At 46.2% G+C, this 23,157-nt stretch overlaps 1 protein-coding gene and 2 pseudogenes across 4 annotated transcripts; all 3 read left to right on the forward strand.

Moving 5' to 3' along the window:
- The first annotated feature begins 572 nt into the window (after positions 1-572).
- LOC311633077 (cell adhesion molecule CEACAM21-like) lies at positions 573-16,233 on the forward strand. Of its 2 annotated transcripts, XM_084905305.1 has the most exons (4): positions 574-776; positions 1,809-2,168; positions 7,358-7,640; positions 15,674-16,233. In XM_084905305.1, exons 1-4 carry the CDS (start codon positions 713-715, stop codon positions 15,681-15,683), a joined length of 717 nt encoding a protein of 238 aa, XP_084761431.1. In that variant the 5' UTR covers positions 574-712; the 3' UTR covers positions 15,684-16,233. The 2 variants fall into 2 exon arrangements, with proteins under 2 accessions (XP_084761432.1, XP_084761431.1); XM_084905306.1 differs by lacking the exon at positions 15,674-16,233 and having other exon boundaries at positions 573-776; positions 1,809-2,135; positions 7,358-13,900.
- Positions 16,234-18,923: 2,690 nt separating this feature from the next.
- Positions 18,924-19,912, forward strand: LOC311633789 (dnaJ homolog subfamily C member 14-like; annotated as a pseudogene). Its single transcript has 2 exons — positions 18,924-18,989; positions 19,327-19,912. The product of its transcript is annotated as a dnaJ homolog subfamily C member 14-like (transcript).
- Positions 19,913-20,230: 318 nt separating this feature from the next.
- On the forward strand, positions 20,231-21,626 carry LOC311633790 (dnaJ homolog subfamily C member 14-like; annotated as a pseudogene). The gene has a single exon. The product of its transcript is annotated as a dnaJ homolog subfamily C member 14-like (transcript).
- Positions 21,627-23,157: the final 1,531 nt, after the last annotated feature.

Here is a 23,157-nt window from a genome sequence, read left to right on the forward strand (position 1 = left end):
TGTGCAGAGTCTCAGGTCCACCGCACACCTGTCCAGTCAGAATCTGCATTTGAACAGGATCTGGAGATCCTCTCTGTGCATAGGAGAGGAGGAGCAGCTGCCCCACCCACATCTCATGGGTCTCAGCCTGGCGGGCACCCACCTTAGCTGGGCAGTTGTTGAAGCAGGGCTTCTACGGTGCCATCTGGGCATCACAATCTTTACTAAGTTCCACAGGTGATTCACATGCACAATGGAGATGACATCCCTGTGACAAGAGTTCCTGATGCAGCCTCTAGGCTCCTGCTCTGAAGGAAAAATCCCAAATGATGAGAGGGGGCTCTAGGGGATGCGTGAGACCCAGACACCCCCAACATTCCAGGCTTGTGCTTGTTCCAATAGGACATGTGTGTCTGTTTGTCTGTGTGTGGTGGATAATCATAGCTAAAGAAACCGAAGCTTCAGCAGTTCCCAGGAAACAGAAAAGTAGACAGAAGGAAAAGGGAAGGAGGGTTCAGGGGACTTAAGAATGAGAGGGAAGGGAGAAGGAGAGTCCTAGGGATAGACCCCGCCCCCTCCCACGTGACCGGGAAGCATTCCTGCCCTGGGAGGAGGTTCAATGCACTGAAAGAAAGGACGGCAGATCCTACGCAACCAGAACAGAGGTGCCTGGGAGTGTTCCTGGGCCCAAGCTCTTCTCACAGAGGGAGGGACAGAACCGACAGCAGACACTATGGAGTCCCCCTCAGCCCCTGCTCACAGACGGTGCGTCCCCTGGCAGGGGCTCCTGCTGGCCGGTAAGGAGGGGACAATCCCTGGGGTGGACAGGGAAAGGGGAGACAGAGACTGGCTGTGTTCTCCTGGGGAGCGCAGCGCTCTGAGAGGGGACAGAGGGCTTCTGTTTGGACCTGAGGATAGAGGACAGGGGAACAGAGGAGGGGGCTTAGCAGCAGGACAATCCTATGATCTAGAAGTGGTGAGGGGCAGGAACACCTTGACTGCTGTTTTTTTTTCTTTCTGTTTTTTTTTTTTTTTAAAAAAATATATATTTTATTGATTTTTTTACAGAGAGGAAGGGAGAGGGATAGTTAAAAACACCGAACTGCCTCTTGCACACCGCCTACTGGGGATGTGCCCGCAATCAAGGTACATGCCCTTGACCGGAATTGAACCCAGGACCTTTTGATCCATAGGCTGACACCAAACCTGTTTCGGCTGCTGTGTGTTTTTAGAACAATAAGTTTTAGAAACCAATGACAATAATCACAATATGTCAGGGGGCAAAAAACTTAACCAGGGATGCTAAACCTTACCACGAAGCTCAGAAATGAGCTGTACATCCCAGGAGGTGCAGGACCTTGCAACACTCACTTATTTACCCACAGGCACTTACAGCCTGTTGCAGGCACTGGGATGCAACAAGATCAGACAAGTCTCTGCCCTGCAGGAAGGTCATGTTCTATGCGAGAAGGCAGACAAGGAAAGATCTAGATGTGATGTCAGGTCCCCCCTAGTGCCATGCAGGAAACAGCCCAGGGACAGGTCAAAAAGTGAAGACAGAGGTCTTTACAGGAGGTGATCAGGGAAGGGGTCTCCCAAAGACACCTCTGAGTGTCAGCAGGGGTCTGAGGGCATTTGAGTAACAGTATTCAAAGCACAGGAAATAACAGGTTCAGAGGTGCTGAAGTATTGGTGGCCATGCTGCTGACCTTGATCACAGGAGACGGACACACACACACACACACACACAAACACACACACTCACACACACACACACCAAGGCTGAGAGATGAAGAGACATATTGGTCAATTTCTCTCTTCCCTCCTAGCCTCACTCCTAACCTTCTGGAGCCTGCCCACCACTGCCCAGCTCACTATTGAATCAGTGCCGCCCAATGCTGCCGAAGGGAAGGAAGTGCTTCTCCGTGTCGACAATCTGCCTGGGTTTCTTGGAGGCTATGTCTGGTTCAAAGGGCAAAGTGTGGACAGCAACCACCAAATTGCATCATATGTAATAGATGCTCAAGAAATACACCCAGGACCTGCATACAGCCAACGAGAGACAATATACCCCAATGGATCCCTGCTGTTGAAGAAGGCCACCCTGAAGGACACAGGATACTACACTCTACTAGCCATAAAAGGAAATTTTCAAGGTGAAATAGTAACTGGACAGCTCCGTATATACCGTGAGTGATTGCTCTCTGTCCTCTGGGTGTCGGGTGGAGTGAATTCTACTTCACACATGGGACTGACAGCCCTGATCTCTGCCATAATCCCCCTCTGCCTCATGTCACAGGTTGGGTTTGGGCATTTAGTGCAGGACACACACAGTGGAGACAAACTTCCTAAGATCAGAGTTCCCTTCCTGGATTCCAGCTCTGCACACATTCTCCACAGAGAGAAGACCAGTCTGATGGGAGTGACTCAGCAAAGGGAGATCAGTCTCATCCAGGCCCCTGGGCCCCTCCCCATAACCATGACCCTGGGACAGGTTCTGCAGGGATCAGTCAGGGCATGGACTCTGGGGCCCCTACGATCCTTACACAGAAGTTCAGCCCAGTCAGTCCCTCCCCAGACCTTTGATCCCAGGCTTCTTACTCCAGGGACGTTGGGGAGTCCATGCCATGTTGGGTTTGGTTTGTGGGCAAGGCTGACCTGGAGCAATTACTTCCCAGGTGCCCAAGTCACAAGGCTCCTGAGCTAGTCACCAGCTAGAGCTCAGCCCCATGAGCCACATCTGGGCGAGGAGGGAGCCTGGCCCTTCATCTGAGACAGTGTGTGGAGAGCACAGATGGACAAGGTGGCCAGGTATTTGGCCAACTTCCCTGGGGGATTTAGATGAGTCCAGAGAAAGGTCAGCATCCCCAGGGAGGAAAAGAGGAGAGACGATGCTTGGGGGGGCTCCTCATCCACCAGGGATCAGCTCAGGATTTAGGTCAGGTGCTGTTAATATTTTAGGGTTTATTTGCTGACAACCTGGCAGTCAAATACTCATCCTCCTACACTGAGAGAAAACTGAGACACAGGGAAATACAGTCACTAAAGCAGAGTCCCACAGATCATGAGAAGCTGATCAGAGTCACCTGAGGTCTGTCTGCAGCCAGAGCCCAGTCCTCTCCTCCACCCCAGGGGCCTATTAGGTGTCTGTGGTTCTCTAGAGTCTAGGGCAGTGGTTCTCAACCTTTCTGATGCCCCAACCCTTTAATACAGTTCCTCATGTTGTGGTGACTCCCAACCATAAAATTATTTTCGTTGCTACTTCATAACTGTAATTTTGCTACTGTTAATGAATCGTAATGTAAATATCTATGTTTTCTGATGGTCGTAGGCTCTACAGCAGCAGTTTTCAACCTGTGGGTTGTGACCTACAGGTTGAGAACTGCTAGCAGCGTCGCCTAAGACCATCGGAAATGCAGATATTTACATTACGATTCATAACAGTTCCATAACATGAGGAACTGTATTAAAGGGTCGCGGCATTAGAAAGGTTGAGAACCACTGGTCTAGGGCCATTGTTTCAGATCCTTTCTTTTTAGGGGTCCTTAGCACAGAGGGAGTGATTCTGGTCTGGGGAAGGAAAAGTAATGGAGAATTAATCTGTTTTTATGCCAAAACGAAATTCCCTGCAGTAACAATCAGAGTTAGTGCTGGGAACGCCCAGGCCTTCCCCTCAGGTGGCTGATTCACGCCTCCCTGCATTCCCTCCCTGCACTGAACTTGAAACCACTTATTTGCTCCCTGTGTGTTGGTGTCACTCCCACTGGATGTAGAACGGACTTTGCTTTCTCACTCCTCACTCTACATTTGCAACTAGTTCAGGGACCTACGTGTAACAAACACCCAATTGCTTTTGATGAATTAGGAAGAAATAAATGGTGAACAAATGAAGGAATGATTCCAAATCTCTTCAGAGACTGGAACCTGGCTGCCGAATCCTTGGAATTCTGGTCACATGGGACAGGCTCCTTGTCCATCTAGGGGCTGAGACCCATGTCTCAGGCCCTTTGTTGCTCTCTAGAGAAATAGTTATTCCTGCCCTGGCTGGTTTTGCTCAAAGTGGACAGAGCATTGATCTATGGTTTTGCTCAGTAGACAGGGCATATACCTTGGTTGCAGGCCTGATCTCTGGCCCTAGTTGGGGCACATGTAGGAGGAAATCAATCAATGTGTCTCTCTGACATTGATGTTTCTCTCTCTCTCTCTTTCTCTCTCTCTCTTTCTCTCTCTCTCTGTCTCCTTCCCTTCTACTTTCTCTAAAAATCAATGGGAAAAATATCCTTAGGTGAGAAGGAGCAATAACGAGAGAGAGAATAGTCTTTCTTGCTATTGGTCTTAGGCTCCTAGGTATTAATAATATTTTTCACATATGAAATATTTTAAGTTCCTTTCAAGTTTCTCTCATAAACACCAAATACAAATAGTCCATAAGGGCCAGAATGTCAGCAATCCATGCTCCCCTCTTACTATCCATCACCCCTTTTGCATCTGCATCTGCACAAGTCCTTCCCTTCCCTCATCAGAGGGAGAATGACCAAGGGCAGAACACATGGTTCTGCTGCCACAGTCAGTTCCTGTCTGTCCCTTCACTAGTTTCTAGCTGAATCCTTGGATTCTGCTCTGTCATTTATTGGATCACTGGCTCATGTCAGTCACACTCACCTGGGAAGGCCTAACCTAGCTTTTGGCCCCGGGGCCTGAGTAGTCAACTGACCACCAGCTTGCTCTTGGTTTCCATGTAATTTCTGCTCCAACCCAGTCTCTAGGATGTCCTGGGAAATGGAGCCTCATAGAGACACACTTCAGCTGGGTGATGGAGGTCTGTGCTGCTGGAAGAAATGATCCCTGGTCAGCCAGGCAGTCAGCCGTTCAGTGAAGAACCAGGAGAAGTGCCGAGTGGTCTCTAGCTCCCCATCCTGTGTCTTCCCATGATCAAAGATAGTTAATGGACACATGAGAAAGTCTTTACTTTTCCCCAGATAAAGAGTTTGATCCCCATGTGTTTATCTTGCGATATACTGGCCTGCTTTACTTTCTGCCCCTCTCTCTCTCCCCTCCCCACCCCCTGCTTTACTCATATGAAGACTTAAGTTGGCTGAGAGATGAGAGGTCCAACTCTAATTCCTTTGGAGGAAGGAAAGGTATCACACAGAGCAGTGTTCTCTTTGTTACCTGAACAGCAGAGTTACCCACACCCAACATCACTAGCAACAACTTCAACCCCAAGAGTCTTGATTTGTATTTTCCTAGTGATAGTGATGTTAAGTGTCTTTTCCTGGGCTTATTGGCCATTTGTAAATCTTCTCTGGAGAAATGTCTACTCAAGTGTTTTGCCCATTTTTCAACCTTGGTTAATTGGTTTGTTGTTGTTGAGTTGTAGGAGATCTTTACATATTCTGGATATTAACCCCTCATCCTATATATGATTTACAAAGTATTTTCCTTCATTCCATAGGTCATCTTTCACTCTGTTGATTGTGTCCTTTGATGAACAGTTTTTCATTTTTATAAAGTCCAGTTTATTAGTTTTTTTTTTTTTTTCTATTCTTTTTTTTTGGGAGGCATGTGTTCTTAGTGTCATAGTCAAGAAATAATTTCCAAATCCAATGTCATTAAGCATCCCTCTATATTTTCTTTTGGGTTTTATAGTTTTAGGTCCTACCTTTAGAATTAAATCCATTTTGAATTAATTCTTGTTCACAGTATAAGACAATGGTCCACTTCATTCATTTCCTTGTGGATAAAATTATTCATCACCATTTATTGAAAAGACTGTCCTTTTTCCATTGAATGGCTTTGCCTCCTTTATTGTAATCATTTGATCACATAACAGAGGTTTTTATTTCAGGGTCTCTGTTGTATTATTACATGGACTATATGTCTGTCTTTATGCCAGTGACACACTATTGTGGTTACTTTAGCTCTTTAGTAAGTTTTGAAATCAGGAAGTATGAGACTTCCAATATCTTCCTTCTTTTTAAAGATCTTTGCAACCACTCGGGGCCCTTAAAATTCCATATGAATTCTAGAAAGGATTTTTCTATTTCTGCCCCCCAAAAATCATTGGGATTTTGATGGAGATTGCATCAAATATGTAGGTAGTTGTGGGGAAGGGTCTTCCAATCCATGAACATGGATGTCTTTCCATTTATTCGTTTCCTCTCAAATATGTTTGGTAGTTTTCCATGTATACATCTCCCATATATTGGTTAAGTTTATTCCTAAGTATTCTATTTTTTTGATGCTATTGTAAATGGAACTGTTTTCTTAATTTCATTTTGAGATTGTTCATTGTTGTAAAGAAATAGAAATGATGATGAGTGTTGATTTTTGCCTCTTTCAACTTCACTGAATTAATTAGTTCTAACAGTTTTTTACCTATATGTGGAATATTTAGGTTTTCTACATCTAAAATTATGTCATCTGTTAAAAGACATAATTTTTCTTCTTCCTTTCTAATTTGTATGCCTTTTATTTCATCTTCTTGCCTTATTGCTCCAGCTAAGCTTCGAGAAGTGGTGAAAGCAACATCAGTGTCTTGTTCATGACCTTAGTAATGTTTTCTGAGTTTCTCCACAGAGAGTTATGTTAGCTATGAGCTTTTATGTGTGGCCTTTAGCATATCAGATAATTTTCTTCTATTCCTACAGTCTCTGCCTTTTGTTAAAACCTCTTCTCTATAGAGATGTCCTTCATGGCAATATCCAATCACAGTCCTGTTCAGATTGAGAAATCCTTTAGATGGAACATTTCCAGGTCCAAGTTCATGAAAACTGGATTGGGCTGTTTTTATTGCCTAATAAATTATTTAACAAGAGTTAAATACCTTTTCACTTCTGTAAAGTTTCCCTGGCCCCAGAAATGGACAGAGGTAGTAAGCCTGCCTTTCCCAACATGCATGAAGTTTACATGAGGAACAGAGATGATCTTTTTTGAAATCAAAGAAAGTTCTAGAAAAGGATCAAAAAGTTTGTTTAAAAAATTCCACATGAGAATGAGGTCACAGACATATGGGCTGAGGATGCAGGACACATGGGCTGAGGTCGCAGGACACAGCCTGGCCCTCCATGCTGACTGGCCCCTGTCTGCCCTGCTCAGAAAAAGCTCCACCTGAGAATGAGGCTGTAGGAGACATGGGTTGAAAAGGTGTTCCTGGTGTTGCTTATACAGAGATGTCCACAGGGATCATTCTGGGGTGATCTGGGGTCAAAGAAGAGGTGCAGCCCCCTCTTACACATTGTCACCTGAACAAAATATCCTGCAGAGGTCAGGGCCACCTTCTGGTGACCTTTATAAAGCTCACCGTGGACTGTGAGTGGCTGACATCTCTGAGGAAGGAGCCCATTCTCAGTCAGTCACCTCCTCTGTTTCTCCACAGAGTCAGTGAGGAAGCCCGCCGTCCGAGCCAGCAATGCCACCGTCACAGAGAATAAGGACCCCGCGGTCCTGACCTGCCTCACAAATGACACGGATATCTCCATCCGGTGGCTCTTCAAGAACCAGATTCTACCTCACATGGACAGGATGAAGCTTTCCCGGGACAACAGCATCCTCACTATTGACCCCGTCAAGAGGGAGGACACTGGGGGTTATCAGTGTGAGGTCTTCAACCCCGTCAGTTCCAGCAAAAGTGACCCCTTCAAGCTGAATGTGTATTATGGGTAATCCTCCTCCCTTCCTCTATGCTATTAAGTTCTGAATAATTTTTTCTTTTAAAAAACTATATTTTTATTGATTTCAAAAAGGGAAGGAGAGGGAGAGAGATAGAAACTTCAAGGATGAAAGAGAATCACTGGTTGGCTGCCTCCTGCCCACTCCACACTGGAGATTGAGCCCCAACTTGGGCATGTGTCTGACTGAGAATGGAACTGTGACCTCCTGGTTCATAGGTCAACACTTAACCACTGAGCCACACCTTCCAGGCTAGATAAATTTTTTCTTATCTGAAAATGATAGCTATGATGCACTTTCTAAATAGGTTCCTTGTGATTAGTCAGTGACAAAGGTGGAAAGTCTTAGAAGACTCGCATTGAGTCAATACATGCTCAAAAATGTGAACAGACATTGTCAGTATTGTTGACTCAAGATCACATTCCACACTAGAACGCATCTCTGTTTGGTCTCAGTTGCACCATCTCCACAGTGGAGGCAATGCCGAGTTCCTCAGAGGATGGGCAGTGGTCGTGAAATGATCAGTGGGAGCACCTGATTAGCTCCCAGGAATCTGAGCTCTGTGCCTCCTCAAGGGGGTTGTGTAGATGGCGCCTAGACTCTGACATGGACAATGGAAATAGACAGGAGGTAAGATAGAAATGAAATGCACTCAAACCAATTTGTCCAGAGGTGGAAGGAAAGAGATCAGAGAGCCCAGATCCCATGCTGAGACCTGGGACAAGGTGAAGCCTGCAATGAAGGAACAGTCTCCACGCAGGTTCCACCCTCATCTACAGACCGCACCACACGTCAGCCTACCTGAGAGGTGCCTCCTAAAAGGCAATGTGTCAATCAGGGACATGATTCTGCTGTAGAGACAGGGACCCCCTGTGCTGAGACTCAAGGATAGAGGAACCCATGCAGGACAAGATCTCTCTCCAAATGAGGTTTCACCATTACCGCAGAAGATGCACCCCGGCACACCTGTTCATAGGGGATAGCAGCCCAGGCGGATTCATGCTAGAGGTAAACCCCAAAGTCATGGGCCATCTCACACTCTCCATGCCTATTCCAGCTCCTGCAGGCTTTGCCCTCCTGGGCAGCAACCCCCAATCCTCAGTCTCCAGGGAATGGCTTTCACTTAACTAGGCAACAGGGATCCTGGACACCCAGCCATCCCTGCAGAGGTTGGCCATGTGGGCACCTGTCCTTGTCCTTTCCCTGAACCTCTCAGGGCCCAGGAGGCACTCCTGCTGGGATCTCCCTTTATTCAGGGGCCCAGGAAACTGCATATCTCTGAACTCCACTTGAAAGGAAGCTGCCCTTACACTCTTCCTAACTTCATGTGGGTAGCTGCACACATGTGGGCATAAATCACACAACTTCAGGGGGCGCGCTAAGCTAGAATACAACATCCAGTGCCTATGGGACTCTCCAGTGGTGCTGACCTCTCTCCTCCACAGGCCTCAGCTCCTCTCACAACTCAGTCATCCTAGTGAACTCCACTCCCTCTTTCCACACTTGTCTGCAGAGTATAACTGGTCCACCTCAGCACTGCCAGTCTGAGCACAGGATGGATCCCTGTTCACTGTGGAAAGTGGAGGGGTCTTATCCAGAAAAGGAACAGAGCTGAGGTCCCAGAAGAGGAGCACTCAATGTTCCCATCTAGGCAGGTGACTGATGACTGAGCTCTCACTCAGTCCCTCAGGCCTCTCCAGAGAGGACCATCAATCCAACCACATCTCTGAGGAGGGCTCTCAGGGAGGCAGCAAGAGGTTGGGAGATTCTGAGTCAGGGAGGTGCCTGTGGATAGTGCTCAGTGGGATGGAGAGAAACCTGGGGACAGTGCAGGACTTGGGGTGAGGAATGGAGAGAAGCAAAGAGAAGGGTGAGGGAGATTGAACAAGCTGCCCATCATCTCAAAGGCTATGGGGGCAGTGAGCTCTAAGGGAAGTGGCGACATGAGGTTCATTGGGGGCTCTGCCAATCTCCTCTCCCAGAGTATGTCTTGGGGACACTGCCCGTGGAAGGTGAGTTTGCCCCAGCCTGGTCCTGCATGCTGATTGGTCCCTGCCTGACCTGTCGGGCCCCTCTATGACTTAAGTTTGGAGGAGCTGAGTCCCTGGGGCACATATCTGACATGTTCATCAGAAAGTGTCCTTCACCAAAAAAACCCAAACAGCCCGATTTAAAAATGGGCAAAGGTCCTGAATAGATACTACTCCAGAGAGGACATACAGATGGCCAATCAATATATGAAAAGATGCTCAACGTTACTAATCATCAGAGGGATGCAAATTAAAACCACAGTGAGATATTTCTTCACACCTGTCCAAATGACTATCATTAAGTCAACAACCAAGTGTTGGTGGAGAAAAGGGACACCTGTGTACTGTTGGTGGGAATAGAGATTGGCGCAGCCACTGTGAAAAGCAGTATACAGGTCCCTCAAAAGTTAAAAATGGAACTGCCCTTTAGTCCACTAATTCCATTTCTGGGAATGTATTTGAAGAAACCCAAAACACTAATTCGAAAGAATTTATGGAACCCTATGTTCGTTGCAACACTATTTACAATAGCCAAGATTTGGAAGGAGTCCAACTGTCCATCAATAGATGAATGGATGAAAAAGCTGTGGTACAGCCCAGCTGGTGTGGCTCAGTGGTTACGTGTCGATTCTGGGTCAGAGCATATGCCCAGGTTGTGGGCTCAATCCCCAGTTGGCAGCAGAAGGCAGCAGAAGCCAATCAATGATTCTCTCCCATCATAGATGTTTCTATTTCTCTCTTTACAATAGCAGGAATGGACCTGGAGATTATATGTTAAGTGAAATAAGCCACCAGAGAAAGACAAATACAATATGGTTCCATTTATCTATGGAATCTAATGAAAAAAAAAGCCCTCCAAACAAAATAGAAAGAGACTCATAAATACAGAGGAGGGGGGGGGGTTGGGGGCTGGGTGAAAAAGGTGCAGGGATTAAGTAAAACAACAACAACAACAACAAAAAACCACCCCCAAACCGAACATTTTCAGACAACAGTATGATGATTATTACCAAAGGGAAAGATGAGTAGGGGAAAGAGGGTAAAAGGGGAATAAATGGTGATGGAAAAAAACTTGACTTTGGCTGGTGAACGCACAATACAATCTACAGATAATATATTATAGAAATGTTCAGTTGAAACCTACGTAATTTTATTAACCAATGTCACCCCATAAATTCAATTAAAAAAAAAAAAGAATGTGTCCCTTGTCCTCAGGACTGGTAAAGAGGGTGCAGGGGGACAGCTCCCCCATGTTTTACAGGTGGTGTGGATCCTGGGTGGGATGACTGTTGTCCCCAGTCCATCTGCAGAGGGTCCGTCTCCATCCTAGTCGCCCAGTAGGCACCCTTCTTGCAGCAGATTGGGAGAAAACATGGCTGGAACTGACCCAGACCTCTCCTTATGCAGCCCATCAGCCTGAGCAAGCCTGCAGCTCACCTGGGGACAAATGGGGGAGAGGGAGCACACTCCTCTCTAGTGGGAGGAACTGCAAGGTCTCAAAGAAGTTGTGCTGCTGTGTGAATCTACTGTGGGGAGGGCAGGGACAGGTCAGAGGAGTGATCCAATCCTTTAGGGCCATGGATTCACTGTCATTTCCCCCAGTGCCCACTCACAGGGAGAGTGGGCACTGGGGGAAATATTCGTTTTGGGGGTGGTTTTTTGTTATTGTTGTTTTACTTAATCCCTGCACCTTTCTAACCCAGCCCCCAAACCCTCTAAGGTCTCAGAGAGAGTGGGCCATGCTCCAGGGTCCTCAGTGCCCAGCTTACACTGTTCATCTTTCTGCTTAATGCTTTGGGTTCCCGGGGTTGGTTCCATGTCACTAGTCTATGCTGACACGTCCTGTAATGTGAGGTTCTTCCCTGGAGACCCTGTTGTTTGTCCCAGGAGCATCGCTCTGAGCAAATCTAAGGAGTAATTGAGGGCTGGGTTTGTGGCTTAAAAACACTTGCATTCATTGGTCTCAGGTGATGGAAAGATCCACAGAAGCTGAAGCAGGAGCGTGAGCGCCCTCTAGTGGAGTGTCCCTGCTAGAGGAGGAGAGAAAGGGGCGGGATTGTTGAGAGATTAGTGCTGACCTTGGAGGAAAAGCACATGCAGGTTCAGAAGCTCTGGAACTGAAGATGCAAGAGGAGGAGACTGGGGGCAGACAGGGTCAGGAGAGGTGAGAACAGCAGGGAGAGGGGGCAGGATCATTGGGGGCAGGGCAGGAGCAGAGCTCTCCATCTCCTCAACAGTGGTATTTGGGGCCAGTAGTTCTTGTTGGGGCTGTCCTGGGTACTGTAGGATGATTAGCACCATTCCAGACCTCTACCCACTAGATTCCAGTAGAACTCTCCACGCCCCAGTATGAAGAGCATTTCCTCTGACATCACCCTATGTCCTGGGGAGACCGGAGAGGAGGTGGTACAGTCTTCCATGGCTGAGAACCACTGAGCTACACTGATCTCTAATATTAAGTAACCAAATGACACCCTGTACCTCTCAGGGTGTGAAGAAGAGAAGAAACAAACATCTTTACTATCTAAGAAAAGTTAACTGTAACATCAGCCAAAAGTTGATTTATCAGGTGGAGGCATATGTAGAGGTGATTACAGCTCACCAGCTGGAGGCCTGGGAGTATTCAAAGGGTGCAACCACACATTACACTGACACCACTGGGTTGTACTGCAGATTTGGGTGAGGAAAATTCTGTAGACACTGGAAGAGGAAATACATAACAACAAATCTATATGCCATGCCATTTGATACTCTATTCTGATGTTCTTATCATCTCAAGCATCTTAGTAATAACAGCAATTATGTCTATCATTAAGAAGAAAGATCTTAATATGAAGGAAGTTATATCATACAAGATTCTCTGTATTATAAGAATCTCACACGGTGGCATAATTCATTACATTTGACTTTATGCCCCTGAAATGTACAGGACCCAGTTTCATTTCCAGCATCTCTCAGCTGGCAAAGCCTTGTCTTCTGTCCCTGTGCCCCTCTCTGAACCACAGGGCCTGTGAACCTGCCTGCGTAAGGGGACAGGGAGGCTTTCCAGTGTCCTCACCATTCCTCCATCTCCTCTCAGACTCTGGGCAGAATTGGTTGTCTAATCTTGATCGTGACACTTAAATTACCAACCTGTATTTCTGTACTTCACCCTCCTACTTGTCCGTGGTGTCCCGTTGATCTCTCAGTTCCTAAGGTCTCAGAGAGAGTGGGCCATGCTCCATGTTGGTGAGAGCATGAATAAAAGTGCACCCAGGTGTACTGACATCCTGGCTGCCACACATTGCTGCTCACAGGCCTTAACTATCTGTTTTTGAGGATAGACTTTTTTCCATGTGCTCCAGGCACTGTGCTAAGCCCTTTTCACACATTTCCTTATTCAGTTTTTGCAACCACCCTGTGCATTAGATGCTAATACTACTTCCATTTTTAAGATGAGAAGCTAATTTGTCAAGTGAGGGGGACAGTGGAGACTCAAAGCTAGCTGTGTTCTAGCCTGAGTCCATGAAACCCACAGTTCTCCAAGTTATTAACCTATAGTATGTCTGTTTTTCTTGACTAGATCCTAAGTTCCCAAAGGGCAGAGACTGAGTATTTGGATTGAAACCTGAACATATGGTAACTGGTTATGGGACATGAGCTCCAGCCTGGTGGGCATTTAGAATTCGAGCCTCCAAGAGAAATGAGGACGTTTCTGGTTATGGGAGTAGCAGGTGTGAAGGCCTAGAGTTGGCAATGGGTGTGGTCCTTGGGATGGGAGACAAGTGGGCAGAGTAGAACCACAGTGGAGTGGAGCAGTGGGTGCCGGCTGAGGCTCGTGGATGACAGGTTTGAATACCTGGGGGAATCCCGGGCAGTGCTGTATACACCCAGGGCAGGACATGGGAGTTCTATGTGGTAGCCACTGGGGACAGGGACATTGGTGGCAGTCGAGGTGAGACATTAAGAAGAGAAACTAGTGGACAACAAAATCGTCACAGGGATGTGAAGTACAGCATAGGGGAGAGAGTCAATAACATCGTGATAACTATGTATCGTGAAGGTGGGTCCTAGACTTATTGGGATCACTTTGTAAGTAATATAAATGTCTAACCACAGTGCTGTGCACCTGAAACTTGTATAACACTGAATGTCCAATGTATTTGAAAATAATTTTTTTAAAAGCTCAGTTAGTGAATAAAAGGGAAACCTATCTTAGCTCGGCACCTGCTTGCTTCCCAGTGTCACACTGGATCCTCTTTGCACAGGTCTCCTCTCAGTTAGAGACCGGAGGGACATGCTAGTTTAAAAGGACCAGGAAGCTTTTGTCTGATGTCACAGAGGCTGAAGCTTTGGTGACAGAATCTGGGTACATCTTTCTGACCACTAAGTATATATTCTCAGAACTACAACGCACTGCCTTTTCTTGGTGAAGTTAGAGGCCATGGAGATGGTGATGTGGTAAAAAAAGAAAATTGCTTTCCTTCCTTCCTTCCTTCCTTCCTTCCTTCCTTCCTTCCTTCCTTCCTTCCTTCCTTCCTTTCTTCCTTCCTTCCTTCCCTCCTTCCCTCCTTCCCTCCCTCCTTCCCTCCCTCCTTCCCTCCCTGCCTCCCTCCCTCCCTCCCTCCCTCCCTCCCTCCCTCCCTCCCTCCCTCTTTCTTTCTTTCTTTCTTTCTTTCTTTCTTTCTTTCTTTCTTTCTTTCTTTCTTAATTTTTCTTTCTTTTTTTCTTTCTTTTAAAAAACCCATTACAAAAAAAATTGCATTACTCATATACCAAGTGCTCAACTGGCAGTGACATGTTGAGACAGCCCTAGTTTGGGCTCATCATTGAATGTAATAAAAGCACTGCACCCAGGTCGACAAAGAAAACAAGCTCAAGGGTAAGCAGTCCTTCCTCTATGTAAGGGGGGGCAGGATGATGCACTACTCATTCCTGTGGCTATAAACGCAGGACCGCTAGGCCTACAGTCATTACCCCTCCTGAGAGGACCCCAGCCTGGCACTATCTCTATGTTCCCCCAGGATGAATCACTTTTCTTATAAAAGACAATGTCATGGAGTTGGTGGTGGAGGGCATGACTGGGAAAGATAAGCATGTATCTCCCTGAACAGATCATGAAATCTCTGGAGAACCACTGGCTGTCCATGTGGTGTTTCAAAACATGTGCAAGTTTCTGTTGAGGACGACCCTTATTTTCATCCTGGGTGGTCCTGCTCCAGTTGTACACAGTCTGATTGTGGAGAAATCTTCCATAAATGTCCTGGATGGCTTCCAAAAGAAGAAGTTTCCTAAACCGGCTGTTGTGGTTGTGGTTTAATTACCCCCATAGTATAGGCGCTCTGACACCAAAGGAAAGGTAACAAAAGTAAAAATAAACAAGTGAAGCTACAGCAAACTAAAAGGCTCTTGCACAGCAAAGGAAACTATAAAATATATAGACACATGGAGCCATTTTTAATGGGGCCAAAACTGCCATCCCAGATAAACTCATTGCACATTGTATGCCTCAAACATTTTGGGGGAATGCTAAAACTGGGTAAAGTAACTTTTGAACTGTGCCAAAAATGAAATTGTGACCACAAAACCCTGTTTATGAAGATGGCAAGAAAGCAGATATTATGGCTCCTAGACAGGTGACTGACTGACTGATAATTAAAAACATTCTTTTCAAAAAAATATATTTTATTGATTTTTTACAGAGAGGAAGGAAGAGAGGGAGAGTTAGAAACATCGATGAGAGAGAGACATCGATCAGCTGCCTCCTGCACGCCCCCTACTGGGGATGTGCCTGCAACCAAGGTACATGCCCTTGACCAGAATCAAACCTGAGACCCTTGAGTTGGCAGGCTGATACTCTATCCACTGAGCCAAACCAGTTAGGGATAAAAAAATTCTTAGAATGAGCATCACTATGTTTGCTTATCCGCACCAATGAAACGTGGAACCAAACTGAAGTGTGGTTTCTTCTGAACAGGATGCAAAGGTGATTTCTTTCCCAGGTTCTTATCCAGGTGGATTTGAAGAATGAAGCCTTGGACAAAAGATGGTGTATGGAAAGGTGGAAATTTTTTGGAAACAACTACAGACTCCCACGTGGGGAGGGGGTCCCAAAGGGAGTAGGTAGCCCACTAAGCTCCTTTTCCCTAAGGTTTATAAAGGCTGCAGTTCTTTGTATCCTGATATTCCCTTCTGATTGGCCACTATAGCAGCCTCAGAGCTCCCCATGTGGGGACCCTCCCTTGTTTTCTCCCCTATCAGTGGTAGAATTCTCTACCCCCTGGGAAAATCGGTTTCCCTTTTTCTCCCTTTTGTTTCTCTACCTTCTGAGGCTTTCCCCTTATTTTCTGTGAATGGGTGTCTTCCTCTCCCCTTAGTGTGTGGAGCCTTTTGTTCTTTGTGAATGTATGCCTTTTGCCAGCTCCAAGTCGCCAACCAACCAAACCATACTTCCCTTTCCCAAGGACCCCCTAATTCTTAAAACTCCCTTCTCCTGTCTCTTTTACCCCTAGGAACTACTTTCACCAATAGAAATGCTTTCCCTCTGTTGGTATTAGTGTTCCCCTTCCCTTTATAAATAAACACTAGTTGAACTCTCCCTGAATCAGTGCTTTTTGAACAGCACAATTCTTGTGCTTGATTTCAAATAAATGTTTGTTGCTTTTCACGTTGGCCTTTTATTTTAGCCTAACACCAGAGGCCCAGGGCACAAAATTTGTGCACTCTGGAGGGGTCCCTCAGCTCAACCTGTGCCCTCTCGCTGTCTGGGAGCCTCGGGAGATGTCTGACTGGCAGACGGACATCCTTAGCGCTGCTGTGGAGGCGGGAGAGGTTCCTGCCACCACCACTGTGCTCATAAGCTGTGAGCCGGCTCAAGGCTTCTGGCTGAGTGGCACTCCCCTGTGGGAGTGCACTGACTATCTGGGCAGCTCCTGTGTTGAGCATCTACCCTCTAGTGAGCATCATAGCGACCAATCATTCCGCTGTTTTTTTGATTTGCATATTAGTCTTTTATTATACAAGATAGCTGGTTTAAGAATCGGGATCTAAGGTGGTCTCACTGTCATGGCCCAGCATGTCCTGGAATGGGGTATGCTACCTGGAGCCTCTTCTGTACATACCACTTCCATGGGCTGCTGTCTCCCTGACTGTGCATCCCTATAGGGCAAGGTCTCCCTGCTTTCCTGGTTGAGGTCAAATGTCTTTATTTGAGGCTGGGAGGGTTTCTCTCAGGGGATGATGGTCCAGGTGGTGGCATGGGGTGGGATCCGCAGGAGCTTGTACCACAGGGAAAAGAATCTTTTCTATCTCTGGAGATGGGTCACAGCTCTCGCACTTTTACCAAGTGCCCTGTAGCAGCTCTCAGGGGTTTTCCTGATGGGTGAGTATTTATTTGGTTGTGTGCTCTTTTGTTTCCATTTCTTGTCTGTGTCTGTTACGTTGTTTGTGTAAGGTTTGAGGCGCAGAAAACTGACCACCAAGACATTTTAAAGTACCTGGTAAAGTTTATTCCCCGGTAATGAGCGGGACTTATTACAGAGGTAGAGAAATCAGAATTGAAGGAGTGGGTAGGGGAAAGAGGACCCAGCCGGGCTGCCTCCAGATGGACATGGAGGGAAGGCAACACGTGGCTCTCTGGGGGGCTTTTTAAGGGGAGGAACAGGAGAGGGTTGGACCCAGGGTGGAACATGAAGGGGTGGGCTTCAGGGCACTTTGGCACACACTGATTGGTGGTTCAATGTCTTGAGGATGTCTCTGTGACAGATGCCGGTAATGTCATAACTCCGCCCACCAGTTGGGGGGAGGGAGAAGCTCAGGTTGTCCTAAGAAAGAGATTTCATAAGAAGAGGAATCCAAACCTCTCCTGACGATGGAATACATTTGTTGGTTGATAAGCAGAAGCTTTTAGAAAACAAAGTATTTTCTCTAAAATAATCTTTAGCCATCTGAGTAGGTATTTAAAAAGTTTTTGTCCTACCTGAAAGCTGACAAGATATTTCACAGAATTTAATAAGTTTAAGATCAGAAGTTTGCCAGAAGTAAAAGTCTAATAAGATTTTTAATAGCCTTCTCAGCAATTTGTAAGACCTTCCTCCAGATAACAGGGAAGTAAACACAACCCATATTTCCCAAGGCTAAGCAACCAAAGGGAAAATGGGGGGAAGGGCTTTTTTAAAAGATTGACTAAAAGCTCCTCTTACCTAAGGAGCACACCTCCTCCATCGTCTTAAAAAGTGTTTACCAAGAGCAAATACAAATCTTGAAAGTCTTCTCTAAAAATTAATAAAAAGCTTAGGCATCTGAATGAAATAGTTCAACTTTTCCCAACTCTTATAAATGAGTGTTTTTGCCTTGTTGTACCTGTTTTATGGGTAAAACATTTATTTATTTATTTATTTATTTATTTATGTTTTAAAATAAACTAGAGGCCAAGTGCATGAACTTCGTGCACAGTTGTGGTCCCTGGGTCTGGCCAGTGATCAGGGCCAATCAGGTTTCCTGCCTTGCTGCACCACCTTGTGCAGTTCCTCGACTTCATGCCTCCTCCACCTCCTCCTTCCCTCACCACCAATCAGGGCCTGCTGGCCAGGGGGAAGGGGCATGGGAGGTTTCAATCCCCAGTGTGGAATATGCAGGAGGCAGCTGATCAATGATTCTCTATCATCAATGATGCTTCTATATGTATTTCCCTCTCCGAAATCAATCACATATATGTTTTTAAAATGCAAGGTTTTTAGAGCAAGAAAGGTAGGGCAGGGGAGCTATTAAAAAAACAAACAGCCGGGACCGGTTTGGCTCAGTGGATAGAGCGTCGGCCTGCGGACTGAAAGGTCCCTGGTTCAATTCCGGGCAAGGGCATGTACCTTGGCTGCGGGCACGTCCCCGGTGGGGGGTGTGCAAGAGGCAGCTGATCGATGATTCTCTCTCATCGATGTTTCTAACTCTCTATCCCTCTCTCTCTTCCTCTCTGTGAAAAATCAATAAAATATATTTAAAAAAACGAAACAAAACAAAAAAAAACAAAAACAAAAAAACAAACAAACAGGATGTGGGCATTTGAGATCTTGCTCACATTTCAAATAGGATAATGTAAGTTTGTCCTCAGGGGGTGACAGGTGAGAAGTGGCAGTGAGGGGAGCTGGGCACTGTGGAACGGGCTGTAATGACTGGGAAAGTCTGTGACAGTGACACTGAGAGTGTGTTGGGGTCATTGCTGGGATCATTCATCCCCTAGAGGTTTTGATTCCAGATGGGAGGAGAAACATGGAGATCTTAGCCTCCGGGGGCCAGTGCAGGCTGCCCTGCTTCCCTAAAAATGTAACACTCAGTGTAAGTGGACATGGATGTCAGTCACATGGCCAAATCAATGCCCAGCGATCCTGGAGGCTGTGTCCTGCCACTCTCTGGCTGTGCTGTGGTGCTATTGCCCTGGGAGGCCACTGCATACCCAATTTGGAGCCCCGAGTCTCCAGAACACTTGCTCCCCTCCCTGGGACTCCCAATACTCTGCAGGACCAACATCTCAGCCTTTGTCTCAGGGAAGAGTTAGCCAGCAAAGATTTACATGTAGAACCTATGTGTTTGGTGGCTGTGGAAAGAGTAGGGGTTTGCTAAAGACTGCTGGGGAGAGCTAGGGAAGCTGCTCTATTAGCTCTCCTGGTTCTAGGCCCAGCAGCTCGAGGGGGAGGAATTACTGCTCTTCTTTAGCATCAGAACTTACTCTGATGGCTCTGACCTAAAATCTTCAGGAGGCCAGGGGGTCATGGCCCAAAGGACCCTGGAAAAAGAGGGTTGTGTAGCCCACCACAATGGTGGTGCCTCCCTTGGGACTTTAGGACTCTCTGTGGATCCTGAAATACTTTCATTCTCAGGACTCAGGGACTTAGTGAGGCCTGCTCCTAATGGTATCCACTGCCTCACAAAGCACTTTAGTCCTAAGTCTACACAGTCCCCAAACCCAGCCTACTAGTCAGATCCAAGCCATGCCCCCACAAGGGGTCCAGGACACCCTAGAAATGGAGAGGACCCTGATCATAGTGAGGTATCTTCAGAAAGAGTCAGGAGTGGACCAGGAACTCTCAAGAGAGAATGAGGCTGGGCACCAGAAGGATGAAAACCCTTCTTTTCTTTCCATTCCATCTGCTTGCAATTGCCAGGGAATCCTTGGAGTCCTGGAAGAGCTTTACTCTGGGAGAGGGGATAACTATTTTAACAACTTCTGTCACTTTTGTACCTCTCCAGCTTTAGGGTAACGTGAAGAGTTGGAAGAGGAATATGATGATGAAGAGCCCAAGTTCCCCAATGATTTAAAATATATATATATATATATATATATATATATATATATATATATATATATAATTGATTTTTTTTTTCAGAGAGAAAGGGGGAGGGATAGAGAGCTAGAAACATTGATGAGAGAGAAACATTGACCAGCTGCTTCCTGCACATTCCCTACCGGGAATGTGCCTGCAACCAATGTACATGCCCTTGACCGGAATCAAACCTGGGACCTTTAAGTCCACAGACCAACTCTCTATCCATTGAGCCAAACAGGTATCGGCTCCCGAATGGTTTTTCCCAAGTTCCCAGTGGAAAGAACCTCCACGTGGAGACAGCAGGGACAGCAGCACCATGTACCAGCTAAGGATAATACTTGGGAGGGTGGATGCAGGGGTCTCACGTTTACTGGTCAACATCGGCTGGGCTGGAATTGAAGTCAAGCAGATAAGCACAGAGGCTTGGGATTATGGGGAGAAGTGTGTCAGCTCAGACAAGCAGGCTTCTGTGACTGATCAAACTGCTGGGTTTGGTGGGAGAGTACGGGGAAACTTGTGGCCATCTCATCTATGCATGCAGGCAACTGAAAGGCAGTGATTTGGATCTTTTTTGAGTCTGGGCAGGAGTCTGAGCAGGGCGATTGGATGCCTGGGCCCTGGTAATGTTCCAATTTCTGAACCAGGCACTTTGCTATGGGGCAGGGCCACTTGTTTTCTTAGGCTACTGGGTGCTTTGCTGCTACTGGCTCTGGCCTTCTTGTTGGGCTGTCTGCAGTTGATCAGGCAGTTTCTTGTGAGACCGGGTGACCAGTTAGGCAGGAGGGCTAAAGTCACCTGGCTCATCTCTTGGCTTGATCCTCCTACCTTGTAGCTTTGTTTGATTGTGCTGAGAGATAGCAGGCCATGGGCAGCAGATGGTAAGAATAGTTCAATGGGTTTGGCTGGAGTTGCCAAACAAAGGACTAACAGATAAGAGAATGCACCTGCAGCTGGTGGTTGCTACTGCCAGCCTGAAGAGGAAGTGACTCAACTGTTGACCATGGCTGGGGTTCCTGAAGATGAGTGTCGGGGGTTGAAGCCACAGCATCAGATGTTGAAATGAAGAAGGTGTATAGGCAATTGTCAGTGATGGTTTATCCTGACAAAAACCATCAGCCCTGTGCTGAGGAGGCCTTCAAGGTTTTGCGGGCAGCTTGGGACATTGCCAGCAATACTGAAAGGTGGAAGGAATATGAGATCAAAGGAATGGCAGAGAATGAGCTGTGCTGGTCAGTGAATGAGTTGCTGTGCAAGCTGCAGGATGACCTCAAAGAGCCAGTGAATGCTAGGATATGCAGTCAATGCCAGGAAAAGCATAGGAGGTTTGAAATGGTCCGGGAGCCTAAGAGTGGCACATACTGTGCTGAGTGTAACAGGCTGCATCCTGCTGAAGAAGGAAACTTTGGGCTTCAAGATCACCTACTTTGCACTGATGGATGGAAAGTTTATGACATCACAGAGTGGGCCCATTGTCAGCAAGTGGGAATCTTCCCAGATACTCATAGAGTCCCCTATCACATCTCATTGTTTCTTAGAAACCAGGCACCCACATGGTGACAGAGAGCCACTCCAGATGCCTCTCCTGCTGACCTTCAGGATTTCTTGAGCTGGATCTTTCAAGTGCCCCCAGAATAGATGTCCAATGGGAACTACTACTACTACTACTACTACTTCTTCTTCTTCTTCTTCTTCTTCTTCTTCTTCTTCTTCTTCTTCTTCTTCTGCTTCTGCTTCTGCTTCTGCTTCTTCTTGATTTTTTTACAGAGAGGAAGAGAGAGGGATAGAGAGTTAGAAACATCCATAAGAGAGAATCATCGATCAGCTGCCTCTTGCACACCCCCTACTGGGGATGTGCCCACAACCAAGGTACATGCCCTTGACCTGAATCGAACCCAGGACCTTTCAGTCCGCAGGCTGACGCTCTATCCACTGAGCCAAACTGATTTTGGGGGAACTTTGTTTCTTTTAATTTCTTTATTGATTGTGGTATTACTATGTGTCCTTATTCCCCCAACTCTCCCCTCATTCATGCCCTTACCCCCCTGTTGTCCGTGTCCATTGATTATGCTTATATGCATGCATATAAGTCCTTTGGTTGATCTCTCCCCATTACCCCCACTGTCCCCTATCTTCCCTGAAGTTTGAGGTTCTGATCGATGTTTCTCTGTGTCTGGATTGTTTTTTTTTAGTTATCAGTTTATGTTGTCCATTATATTTCATAAATTAGTGAGATCATGTGATATTTATATTTCTCTGCCCGGCTTATTTCACTTAGCATAATGCCCTCCCATGTTGTTGCAAATGGTAAAAACTCCCTTTTTTTTTTTTTTTTTTTTTTTTTTTTTTTTTACCGCAGCATAGTATTCCATTGTGCAGATGTACTCTGGTTTTTTAATCCACTCACCTGCTGATGGGCACTTAGGCTGTTTTCAAATCTTAGCTATGGTGAATTGTGCTGCTATGAACTTAGGGGTGCATATGTCTTTTCTAATTGGTGTTTATAGTTTCTTGGGATATATTCCTAGAAGTGGGATCACTGGGTCAAATAGGAGTTCCATTTTTAGTTTTTTTTAGGAAACTACATACTGTTCTCCACAGTGGCTGCACCAGTCTGCATTCCTACCAGCAGTGCACAAGGATTCCTTTTTCCCTGCATCCTTGCCAGCAGTTGTCATTTGTTGATTTGTTGATGATAGCCATTCTGACAGGTGTGAGATAGTACTGCATTGTTGTTTTGATTTGCATCTCACGGATGATTAGTGACTTTGAGCATGTTTTCATATGTCTCTTGGCCTTCCTTCTGTCTTCTTTAGAAAAGATTTTATTTAGGTCAGTTGCCCATTTTTTGATTGGGGTTACTTTAAATGTAAATGGACTAAATGCTCCAATCAAAAGACATCAAGTGAGTGAATGGATTAAAAAAACATGAACCATATATATGCTGTCTATAAGAGACCCACCTCAGAAAAAGATTGAAAGTGAAGTGATGGGTATTTGTCGAGAGAATCCAAGATGGCTGCTCGGGTAGGCACCTAGCCGCAGCAGCACGCAACCATTTCAATAAAATACAACTAAAATATAAAATGGACATTACCCAGAACTACAGGAAAGTCAACTGACTGGAAATTCTACAACGAGAAGCAAGGAGAAAACCAGAAGGAAGCGCGGAGGAGCTGGAA

The sequence above is a fragment of the Pipistrellus hanaki genome, assembly GCF_964339955.1.
Source record: "Pipistrellus hanaki genome assembly, chromosome: 15".
Lineage (NCBI taxonomy): Eukaryota > Metazoa > Chordata > Mammalia > Chiroptera > Vespertilionidae > Pipistrellus > Pipistrellus hanaki.